Genomic DNA, 12,996 nt, shown 5'->3' on the forward strand with positions numbered 1-12,996 from the left:
CTGGTCTTGAGAGCTCATGTATGGTGGACTGGGGGCCTTGGCAAAGGTCTCTGTGACCAAGCTTGGCACACAGCCACAATTTTTGCCTTCAGATGGCAAAGAAGAAAGCAACAGCTATTCCCATGGCTAAGGAATTGCCACCTGCTATTTTGGATAAATTGCCCGCACTCCAGAGTTCTTACACAGCACAAAGATTGGGAAGAAAACAGGTAGTAGACTTTTTGCCAACCTAGGTGCTAGAAAGTTTAAGCTGGATTATATTTGATGTAGACAAAGAAATATATTTGCCATTTCTTATACCTGCGTGTTGCAGAAAAATTCCTGTTATAAAGTCAATTAAATATCATGCATCACTTGTAACATGGGAAAAAGTGAACATTTGTCTCTTACAGACAATATTAAAATGAACTTTGCAATTTTAAGAAAACATGCTGTTGTAAAATGAAATATTATTTACCTAAAGTCACCATATATTATGAAAAAGGGAGAATGATTTTTCTTAAGGTAGTTGACAAATTTTGGCAATGAAAGAAGTTTGACAGTCAAAAAGGTTGAGAAATGCTGCTGCAGGCAGTGGAATGCTGAGAGATTTTTGTTAGTTGCTTTTTTGTTTGTTTAGTTGGTCTTTTGTTTGTTTTTTTGGCCGAGCCAGGTGGCATATGGGATCTTAGTTCCCCTACCAGGGATTGAACTTGTGCCCCCTGCAGTGGAAGTGCAGAGTCTTAACCATTGGACTGCTAGGGTAGTCCCTGTTAGTTTGTTTACTTTTAGCAATGACACGATCAGCTTTGGGAGGTTTTGTGTATGTTGTAGTTTTGTTTCATAGAGTCTATGCTCTAGGCTGGAAAACATTTGGCCTCCAGACCACTTAGATACTGAGAATAGTTCAAGAGGAGTCTTAGTTAAGACACTGACACTGAATCTGGATTGCTACATTTGAGAGATGTTTCTGAGAAAAAAATTAAAAGGACTTTGTGGCCAAACATATGGAGAGCGACTATCTATCTCTAAGATCTAGAGTCTAGGTTAGTGCTACCCAATAGAATTGTCTATGATGATGGAAATCATCATATCTGAACACTGGAAATGTAGGCAGTGCAATTAAGGAATTTCAAAGTTTATTTAGTTTTGATTAACTTAAACTCAAATGGCCGCACGTGGCCAGTGGATACTAGACTGGACAGCACAAGTCTAGACTATTAATTTGAGCTGCTTGATGAATATCTTCATGTACATTTTCTGCTTCCCTGCCACACTCACAACTTCTGTCAGTTGTTTCCTATGTTGTTTTAAAATGCCATCGTCTTCATTCATTCAAGGTTACAATCGAAAATAAAATTCTTTCATTTCATAAACATCTGTGGAGCACTTACTATATGCCAGGCGTGGGAGATACAAAGAGGAATACAGTCCTCGTAGGAGAAGGATGATAAATAATGTTAATAGTTAACTCTTTGTATTTGAGGCCCAATCAAGAAGAAAGACTCAGTCCCTTCAATCGCTTTCTGCCTCATTTCCTATAACCAAACTTTCACCTCAGGACCCTCCTCCTCTTTCACAGCCCCGAGGGCAGACATTTTTGTCCCTTCCATTTACTGCTGCATCCACAGCGCCCAGAAGGGAGGTGGGTGATAAACACTGGGGGAATGAATCAATGTCATCTTTTCCCTCTCACTGCTCTGATTCTTTCTCTTCCTTTTCCTCATTCCCAATAACGTAGCCTCCTATTGGCTTAGCTACACCAGAGAACTACCACGTGCACTCACTGGAGTTATTTAAAGCCTCACATTCAAAGTATGGTACTCGAGGATTCCCTGGTGGTCCAGTGGTTAGGACTCATTGCTTTCACTGCTGGGGCTTGGGTTCAATCCCTGCTCAGGGAGCTAAGATCCCACAACCCGTGTGACGCAGCCCAAAAAAAAAATCAAAACAAAGTATGCGGGACTTCCCTGTTGGCACAGTGGTTAAGAATCCACCTGCCAATGCAGGTAACACGGGTTTAATTCCTGGTCCAGGAAGATCCCACATGCCTTGGAGCAACTAAGCCCATGCGCCACAACTACTGAGCCTAAGCTCTAGAGCCAGCGCTCCACAACAAGAGAAGCCACCGCAATGAGAAGCCCACGTATTGCAAGGAAGAGTAGCCTCTGCTCGCCTCAACTAGACAGAGTCCATACAACAAAGATCCAATGCAGTCAATTAAATAAAATAAATAAATTTAAAAAACAATAAATATATAAATAAAATCTTATTAAGAATGATTTATGATTAAAAAATGGAGTATGGTACTCAGTTCAAAATCAGTAGCATCACCTGGGAGCGCATAAGAATTGCAGAATCTCAATCCCTTCCCCACAACTCAGAATCTGCTTTTTAATTAGACTCACAGGTGATAAGTTTGAGAAAAAAAAGTTTAAACTTTTAAAAGTTTACATTCTGCGCTATAATGCGCAGATCTAAGCACATTTTCACCTGGCTTTAAAATCTTTGATGTCTTTCAATTGCAGAGTAATATTTACACAAAGTATTCAGTCTGGCATTTGAAGGCTAGCCACTTTCCAACCTTTTCTCTCATTTTTCCCAACACTTTTTTTTAAAAGGTTTATTTATTATTTATTTATTTTTTGCTGTGTTGGGTCTTCGTTGATGCACATGGGCTTTCAGTTGTGGCAAGGGGGACTACTCTTTGTTGCAGTGCATGGGCTTCTCATTGCAGTGACTTCTCTTGTTGCAGAGCACAGGTTCTGGGCATGCAGGCTTCAGTAGTTGCAGCACATGGGCTCAGTAGTTGTGGATCACGGGCTTAGTTGCTCCACGGCCTGTGGGATCTTCCTGGACCAGGGATCGAACCCATGTCCCCTGAATTGGCAGGTGGATTCTTAACCGCCGTGCCACCAGAGAAGTCCCAAGTTCCCTAGACTTCTACACTCCATCCAGATAGGTGTCTTCACCTCTCCACAAACACATCCAACATTCTTCTGCTTCCCATGCTTTCCCCCAATCAATTCCTTCTGTCCAGAAAGTCTTCCACTACTCTCCTCCACCCATTCCATCCACCTTTAAAATTCTACCCTTCCTCCAAAGTACAAATCAAACCTAAGCTACCCCCAAAGGCATTTTATAGATATTAGAATACTCGTTACCTCCCATCTCTTTAGCAATATTTATACCTCTATTAGCTCATCTCTTTCTCTTTCCTTGGATTATATATGTGTGTGTGTGTGTGTGTCTGTCTGTCTGTCTGTCTGACTCTCTCCTCCACTACACCTCGAAAAGGAGGAGGTGGTGTTTTTTTCTTCTTCAATGTCTAGTACGCTGCCATATATAATAGGTGCTCAAGGTTTGTTGAAATGAATTGAAGGGAAAAGGACTGAGAGTGACTTATAGGAAGACATTCACAGGCACTACCTCAGCCCCCCTTTTCCCACCATCGATTACTCCCACAGCCCAAGATTAGGAGTTTCTATGTCTCTGGGGCAGGGGTAGGGAGCAGTGAGTTTCAAGAGTGTTGCATGACATACCTCTGAGTGTGTCTTGGCTGCCACCTGCTCTTTACTCTCTTTCCCAGAAAACAGCACCCAAAGTCCCCAGACAAGGAAACCAAATAATAGTAGAAGGCTGACATATGGTGGCAGTGGGATGGTTAGCCCCCACATCGGAGCCATTACTCAACCCCATGCCCCTCTCAGCCAAACCGTTTCATCTCTGAAGGCTCTGACTCCATATGACGTCACAGTGGGCATTCCGAGGGCCCAGCCAATGTGCTTGCTGCTTGAGTCTCTTCTCTGAGTCATACAACTGCTGCCCTTTCCCGCAGCTGCCCTTGTGCCTGCTCTGACAGCCAAGGCTCAAGGCAGCTCCTTTACGATCCTTTTAGAATTGGGCTGGACCACTTGTTATAAACCGGAGAGTGTGGAGGCAAGGTTTCAAAGGAACAGGCCTTCCAAATGGCCCGTTCTGCCCTATAAGCATCTTCTCTGGAGCCAGTCACTCCCTGAAGGTGCAGGTATGGTGTCATAAGTTCCAAATCACACATTAGAATACAGGCTCAAGTGCATTTAAGAAACCTTTAAGTAGGTACTTTAAGTAGGTACTCTCAGAAAATGTAAGATATATGGTTTCCTAACTCCAATGCTTGACATATTTCTTAGTTGCTGTTGCACTGAGACAGAGAAGAGATATCATGTAGGGAAATTAAATGACCTTAGAGGGTCACTCGACTCCAAGTCTAGAACATCTTCCAAGTCTAGAACGTTTATTTTGTCATCATGCCCAGAATTGACTGGATTCTCTAGAGTTAATTCACTGAAAACAAAATTTACAAGGAATTGATTTATGCTATAACAAAGATAAATAAAACTGGCCAGGGCATTTTTTTGGTATAGGAAAATTAATTTGGAAAATCAATTCAATTAAATAACTATTGAATAGCAGACACTGTCTTAGAAGAAGACAGACTTGGTATCTTATCTCATAGAATTTTCAGTCTATTGGGGCAGCCAAAGTAATATTCTTGAAAAGCACATCAACAAGGCCCTGGTTAAATAAATATGATATATCCATATTATGAAATACTCTGCAGTCACTCTAAAGATTATAAAGAATGAGGCCTGTCACTCCCGGCACACATCATGTGGCAGGTATTAGTTATATGCCAGCCTGGAGCTCTAAAAAATTATTAGGGCTGGAGGTAGAGTTTTGGGTTCTTGAAACATGTATATGGTTCAACAAGAACCTTTTTCCACGTGTATCTAAAAATATATTTTTTGTGTCTTAAATACTTACTCGCTGTTTTGTTTGAGTCATCCGTGCTATTTTGTACAGCTGAGATTCATTCACTTTTTATTAGTTCATTGCATTATATAACTATTCCATAATTTACTTAGCCATTATGATATTGATCGGCATTTGGCTTGTTTTCCATGTTTGGCCATTATCAACAATGCTATTAAAAACATCCTTGTCGGGCTTCCCTTGTGGCGCAGTGGTTAAGAATCTGCCTGCCAATGCAGGGCACACAGGTTTGATCCCTGCTTCAGGAAAATCCCACATGCCAAGGAGCAACTAAGGCCGTGTGCCTAAAAATAATAATAATAATCATCCCTGGTCCAGGGCTGCAGAGCAACTACCCCCGTGGGCCACAACTACTGAGGCTCTAGAGCCCAAGCATCACAACAAGAGAAGCCACCACAACGAGAAGCCCGCACACCGCAATGAAGAATAGGCCCCACTCACTACAACTAGAGAAAGCCCGCACAAAGCAATGAAGACCCAACACAGTCAATAAATAAACAATTTATTAAAAAAAAATCCTTGTCCACGTGTCTTGGTGAACACATATTCCTATTTCTCTATGGCAGTGATTTTCAAGCTTTAACATATATCGGAATCACCTGGAGGGCTTGTTAAAACACAGACTGCTGGGCACTGATTGCTGATTAAGTTGGATGGGAGCCCAGAAATTTGGCATTTCTAGTAAGTTTCCAGATGATGCTGGCGCTGTTGGTCAGGAGCCACACTTTGAGAATGTCTGATCGAAGTATCAGTGTAGGAGTGGAATCGCTAGGCTATAGAACAGGTGTAACTCAAACTTTAGTAGACAGTGCCAAACTGTTTTTCCTAAGTGGTTATGTCAATTAATAGTTCCACCAATGGTCTTTTTCCATGCCAATGGGTATTGTCAGGCTCTTTAATTTTAGCCAATCTGGTATATGTGGTAATGATCTTTCATTGTGGTTTTAACTTAAATTTCTCTGATAAATAATAAATACTAACTTGTGAACACATCTTCATACGTTAACTGGGCATTTTGTCTTTAAATGTGTTGTTGCATTCTAGTTGCTAATATATTTTTTTAAGATTTTTGTGACCTATTTGCATGGGTGAGGCCAACCTGTAATTTTCCTCTCTTGTTGTCCTTTTCAGGCCTTTAGTACCAAGGTTATGCTAGACTTATGAGTTGAGGAATGTTTCCTTTTTTTTTTTTTTTTTTATTCTCTGAGTTTATAGAAGATGGAACTATTTGATCCTTCAGCGTTTGGTACAACTCTTCAGCAAAGCCATACAAGCCTGGAGTTTTCTTTGAGTGAAGATTTTTGACCACAGATTTAATTTATTTGAAGGTTATAATACTATTGACAGTTTGCTTTTGTTTTTGTTTTTTGAGTCAGTTTTGGAGAGCTATATTTTCTAGCAATTTTTCTATTTAATCCACATTTTCAAATGCATTGACCTAAAGTTATTCAAAGATAGTACCATCTCCTTTGTGTTTCTGATATTGGCTATTTGCGCCTTTCCTGCCTCTCTCGCTCTCTCCCTTTAACTTTATCTATCTTGCTAGCCTTTTCTCAATTGTAATTAATCCCTTCAAAGAACCAACTTTTCTGTATGTTTGTATTCTATTTCAATAATTTATCCCTTTGTCTTTATTATTGCCTTACTTCTACTTTCTTCCCCCTCCCCCAGCCCTATTGAGATATAATTGACATATAACTACTTCTACTTTCTCTAGATTTATTTTGCTGGTTTTTTTTTTTTTTTGAACTCACTTCTTGAGATGAATACCTTGATCATTTACTTTTAGCCCTTTCCCCCAATTATGCATATGAAGATATAAATTTCCTCCTAATTACTACTTTAGCTTCATTCCTCCAGTTATGATATATAGAAATTTTATCATTCAGTTCCAACTATTTTCTAATTTCCACAATGATTTCTTCTTTGATCCATGGATTATTTAGTAGTTCATTTAAAAATTTCTAGACATAAGGGGATTTTCTAGTTATCTAACAAACTTTAATTTCTATCCTTTGAAATGTTTTAAGACTTTACCCCCAGTTTATGGTCAATTTAAAAAATTCTATGTGTGCTTAAAGATAAGACAAGTGCTGCAAGTGTTAAAAATAGTGTCTCTTCAGAGCTTCCCCTGTTGCCTGTGGCGGCGTGGAAGCTGGTAATGGTAGTATATATGTCCACTTGGTCAATTCTGTTAATCTCTCTTTTTTTTTTTTTTTTTTTTTGGCCATGGAGGATCTTAGTTTCCCAACCAGGGATGGAACCTGTGCCCCCTGCAGTGGAAGTACACAGTCTTAACCACTGGACCGCCAGGGAAGTCCAATTCTGTTAACCTTGATGTTCAAGTCTACATTATTCTTAAGCTTTTGTCTGCTATTTTCCGCCAACTACTAAGACAAGTGTGTAAAATTTCCCACTATGATTGTGGATTTGTTTGTGTCTCCTTTGAGTACTGCGGATTTTTGCTTTACATATTTTTAATTGTTATTTAAAATCATTGCTCTAGCAATTTTCTTTTGGTTGGTATTTGCATGGTATATCTTTTCCCACTCTTTTACTTTCAACTTTTCTGTATCTGTTTGTTGTAATACTGGATATGAAGTAAGCCAAAATCTAAATATATGTTATTTGTTATGACATCACTTATATGTGGAATCTAAAATATGACACAAATGAACTTATCTACAAAACAGAAACAGACTCATAGATATAGAAAACAGACTTGCATTTGCCAAGGGGGTAGGGGTGGGAGGGATGGATTGGGAGTTTGGGATTAGCAGATACAAACTATTACATATAGAGTGAATAAACAACAAGGTCCTACTGTATAGCACAGGGAGCTCTATTCAATATCCTGTAATAAACCCCACCAGAGAAGTCCCAACCTTTTTACTTTGTACTTTCTATTTTTTCCTGTTTTTATACTTTTCTCTTTTTTCTTGTCTTTTATTTAGACAACTAAGTATTTTAAATTAATCTCTCTATTTTCCCTTTTACTAATTGGAAGTTATACTCTGTTTCTGTTCTTATTTTTTATTTTTTTTATTTTTATAAGTTTATTTATTGGCTGTGTTGGGTCTTCCTTGCTGCATGTGGGCTTTCTCTAGTTGCAGCGAGCAGGGGCTACTCTTCATTGAGGTGAGTGGGCTTCTCATTGCGGTGGCTTTTCTTGTTGCGGAGCATGGGCTTCAGTAGTTGCAGCAGGCGGGCTCAGTAGTGGCTTGTGGACTCTAGAGCACAGACTCAGTAGTTGTGGTGCATAGGCTTAGTTGCTCTGCGGCATGTGGCATCTTCCCAGACCAGGGATTAAATCTGTTTCCCCTGCATTGGTAGGCGGATTCTTAACCACTGCCCCACCAGGGAAGTCCCTGTTTCTGTTCTTTTAGTGCCGAGGTTGGCAAACTGTGGCAGGTGAGTCAGATCTAGCTTGCCGCCTTTTTTGTAAATGAAGACTTTCTGGAACACAGCCACACCCATTTTACACACAGCCTGTGACTGCTTTCATGCTGCCACAGTAGAGCTGAGTAGTTACAACAAAGACTATGGGGGCCTGCAAAGACTAAAGTGTATACTATCCATCCCTTTACAGAAAAAGTTCGCCAACCTCATTTTTAGTGGATTCTTTTTAAAATGCAATATGTACATTTAACCTATAAATTCTTAATCAAAACCTTATCCTTTTTATGGATAAATCAAGGCCCTTAGGATATTATAACTCTACTCACCCCTTCCCACATACATGTTACTGTAGTCAGAAATTTTAATTTTTTTTTTTAAATGTTATTTTGAGAGCTAGCATATGATCCACCAATCCCACTCCTGGGCATATATCCAGAGAATAATATGGTTCGAAAGAATACAGGCACCCCAGTGTTCACTACAGCGCTAGGCACAATAGCCAAGACATGGAAGTAACCTACATGTCCATCAGCAAAGGAATGGATGAAGAAGATGTGGCACACACATACAGTGGAATATTACTAAGCCATCAAAAAGAATGAAACAAGGCCATTTGCAGCAACATGGATGGACCTGGAGAGTAACACACTAAGTGAAGTAAGTCATACAGAGAAAGACAAATATCGGATGATATCACTTACATGTGGAATCTAAAAAAACTGATACAAATGAATTTATTTACAAAACAGAAACTGATTCACAGACAATGAACTTAATGGTTACCAGGAGGTGGAAGGGTTGGGGGGAAGGATAGATTGGGAGTTTGGGACTGACGTATACACTACTATATTTAAAATAGATAACCAACAGGGAAAAAAATAATATATTATGAATAACTTTATGACAATAAATTTGACCTTAAAAGAAAAGAAAACTTTATTTTGGAAATTTTAGATTTACAGAAAAGTTGCAAAGATAGCACAGTGAGTTCCTGTATGGCCTTTACCCAGGTTCACCTGATGTTAACATCTCATCTGACTTTGGTACATTTGAAAAATCTATGTGAACAACACTGGTACATTCACTATTAACTAAACTCTGATCTTCATTTGAATTTCACCAGTTTTTCCACTAATGTCCTTTTTCTGTCTGGGATCCAACCAAGGTACTATATTGTATTTAGTTGTCATGCCTCCTTCATCTCCTCTGGTCTTGTGATGGTTGCTCAGTCTTTCTTTTCTTTCTTTTTTTTTTTTTCCTGATAGTTTTCATTCTTATCTCTTTTTAAAAAAAATTTATCTTATTGAAGTATGGTTGATTTACAATGTTGTATTAATGTCTGCTGTGTAGCAAAGTGATTCAATTATATACATATATTCTTTTTCATATTCTTTCCTATTACGGTTTGTTACAGGATACTGAATATAGTTCAATCAATTACTAAGACAAGTGTGTAAAATTTGCACTATGATTGTGGATTTTTTTATTTCTCCTTTGAGTACTGTAGGTCCTATACAGTAGGAACTGCTATTTGGTTTCCTCAGTCTTTGTGTTCTATGACCTTGATGGTTTTGAGGAGTACTAGGCAATTCTTTTGTAAAATGTCCTTAAATTTGGGTTTCTCTACTGCTTTCCTTATGCTTATACTGAGGTTTGGGGAAGAATATCACAGAGGTGTTGTGCCCCCTTCTCATTACATCGTATCAGGTGGTATATGATATCAACTGGTGTTGCTAATTTCCAGTACTTGTTTAAGGTAGTGTTTGCCAGTCTTCTCCAATGTGAAGCTTGTATTTTTCTTTCTCAATCCCCTGTTCTTTGGAAGCAAGTCTCTTACTTTTGCCCATATTGGAGTTGTAGAGAGTGAGGGGGTTATTAAGCTCCATTTCCTGGAGTGGGGTATTTGTACATATATTTTTTGGAATTCTTGTATTAGGGAGATTTGTCTCCTCTTATTTATTTATTCAATTATTTTATTATATCAGTATGAACTCATGTACACCTATTTCCTACTTTGTGTTATAGTCCAATACTACATTATTTATCTTGTTGCTCAAATTGTTCCAACTCTGGCCAATGGGCGCTCTTTCAGGTGGGCTCCTGCGTCCCTTTGACATGACCCCATCCTTTTGTTTTTATGAAGGCTTCTTTTACTCTCTGGCACTACAAGATCCTCCAGGCTCCTCTTCCTATCTCTCTCATACCACAGCACCCTAGCCACTAGTTTACAGGTAAGACCAATTCTTCTCCTTTCCAGGATGAAAGCATTTTACCACCTAGATGCAGTGCTTGTCCTGTCAGTCCTAGGATTTGACCCACCTGTCTAAACCATACCTGAGTTTAGATCGGATTAGACATTTTGCTGTGCTTGTAGAGCCCATCCGTGGAGCCACATCGGGGCCCCTCCAACTCTTACGTGGTCCCCAAATCCTCCTTCAACCTTACTGTACCATATGAAATTGCTCCACCCTGTCTAATTTTCCAGACCACCTAAGTTATAAAAAGAATAGCTGACTTGGAAGAGAGATCGTGAGTTTCATTTTGAAATGTATTAAATATGAAGTATGTGCAATATCCAAATATATTCTGCCTCTTCACCTCTTACTTTTGATCTAGCAAATAGATGTAGCAGGAAATTGATTCCTTCATCTTCCACAATCCAACCCAGTCTTTTGGGATAGACCCTTTTAGTCATTTCAGGAGAAATTAAGGCCTTGTGTTCATATAGATTACTCTCTAGCTGTTCTTGCCCTCAGACATTTGCTTTCTCCAAAGAGTGGCAAAAGTTGTCACCCTACCTTTTGTCTCTGGATAGTTCTTTAAAAATCTTTGAATCTCTTTAGCACTTCCTAGAACTCAGGCTCCGCTAACAATGACCTGGCTCTCTGATATTGGATACACACACCTGTGCAAGCCTCCAAACATTCCCAGGTTTTCTTTGAACGCTCCCTCACCCCATCCCAACCTCCTTCTTCCAAAATTGTCCTTGATTCTTGGCCTACCCTGCAATTTCCTTAGAACAATTCTGGCAGTCCTCTGTACCTAGCCTGCTGTTGGAATCCACTTCAATGACCTCTGTCCTGTATTGCAATCGCTCATATGTGCTTGTGATTTCCTAGGGGGTGGAGATCAAATCTTAGTCATCTTTGCCTGCTCTACAATGCCAGAGTGTAGCCCAGCCTCTAAAGTTTCCCAAGGTGAGCAGTAGTCCACCCTGTTTATAACACCTGAGTTTAATTGCAGCTGTATATGAATTGATTTCACTTGATATCTTTGCACCATCCAAGTACTTGGCAAGTAAAAACAAACAAACAAAAACAAACAAACAAAACCCTCTGGACTTCTACAGTCCTTCTGCATCCAGCCCAGCCTTGGGGAGATCTGACCCTGCACCCTATCCATTCCACATGTGGGAGTAGGGCTACTGCACATGTAGGCTCTGCCTCCTCCAGTCCTGGAAAGCTGGGTATTTTCTCTGACTTGACCCTGCTCGTGATGCCAAGATGAGAGAGGAATTTACCTGCTTACCTGCATGGGAAAGAGCTGTGAGTAAAGAGAAGCTGAGAGCCTTTGCAGGATCTTTTCCTAACGTTACCCATCCTGAGTTATAGCGTTAGGAAGAAGTGTTTGTGGAAGATAAAAACCAGACGGATGGCAGTCAGAAGGCACTATGGGAGTGGTGTTGAGGAAAGGGGCATTGGTTAAAGACCTAAGGTAACAATGTAAATATAGGTGTATCAATAGAACAGGAGAAGAGAGTTGAGACAGAGGCTGGAGGCCCACAGATACAGAGAGGGCCCTTATGGATGTCTTTAAAGGATTGAATACTCTTTCCTCAAAAAACTGAAATCTATTTGGCTCCTGAGCAGTCACCCTCCTGCTGAAAGGTTCAAGTGAGCTGCAGAGAGGTTTTGTCCCCAGAGTTCCTGGGTGTCTATTAGCTAGGTACTTCTCGGCCACAAGGGGGAGCCAGCTCTTTATTACCAGGGTCACACGTCAGAGGCACTGAAGAGCCAGTGCGGGTCTGGATGAGCGAGGGTGGCTTTGATTTGTCGAAACAGGTGACAGCTGAGGTCTAAAACGTACAGACTAGGGTTTCCAGTGTGTGTTGGGTCCTACCACCAAAAGGCGTTCAGCACCACCAGAGTTCCTTATGTTCCCTTTACAAACACTGGGTAGGGGATGCAACGCTCACTTTCTGGTCCAATGTGTGGATATAGCATTCATTCTAGTGATCCTGTCGTGCCTAATTGAGATTGTTATTTTCTGGGTGTCCTAGGATGGGAACACAACCTCTTCCTTCTTTCCTTGGAATTATCTAAGTTCTCATCTCTCCTTGCTTGTGTGAGTGAAGTGTGCGTGTGTGCGTGCACGTGTGCATCTACACGTTGCAGATGGGTGGATATAAAGAAGCTGGAATAAGGTTTGGGTCAGTGACCATTGAAATGGAGTCGGGAGGCAGGTGGAGATGTAAAGAAACAAACCTTCTGTTGGGATCAACCCATGCCACTCATCTTGTTCCACCTCTGATTTATTGACTCTGATCTACTGAGTCTGAAAAGTTAACTTTTCAAAACAAGACTTTCGGTTTTATTTCTGCAATCAGAATATGCCAGGGAAAGTGGAGACCGCTGGGTGAACAGCAAGATCTCCCCAAAGGAGAGAGATTCTGTCTCCCCACCCTGGGCAGCTGGTCCTCCTGGAGACTGGGCCTCTCCTCCCCCCACCACATGCTGCTGGCCCAACAAGTCCCCATGAGGTAAGCTGGCCCTCCATGCACCCAGAAACACCCGTTCATGGCAG

At 40.5% G+C, this 12,996-nt stretch overlaps 1 protein-coding gene across 1 annotated transcript in view; it reads right to left on the reverse strand.

Annotated features, from left to right (window-relative positions):
• Positions 1 to 3,665, reverse strand: part of C7H2orf16 (chromosome 7 C2orf16 homolog) — a 42,663-nt gene extending 38,998 nt beyond the window's left edge. The window contains 1 exon segment of the mRNA XM_057743396.1: positions 3,522 to 3,665. Within this exon segment, the coding sequence (XP_057599379.1) occupies positions 3,522 to 3,665 (144 nt within the window).
• Between the last annotated feature and the right edge of the window lie 9,331 nt (positions 3,666 to 12,996).

The sequence above is a fragment of the Hippopotamus amphibius genome, chromosome 7 (assembly GCF_030028045.1).
Source record: "Hippopotamus amphibius kiboko isolate mHipAmp2 chromosome 7, mHipAmp2.hap2, whole genome shotgun sequence".
Classification (NCBI taxonomy): Eukaryota; Metazoa; Chordata; class Mammalia; order Artiodactyla; family Hippopotamidae; genus Hippopotamus; species Hippopotamus amphibius.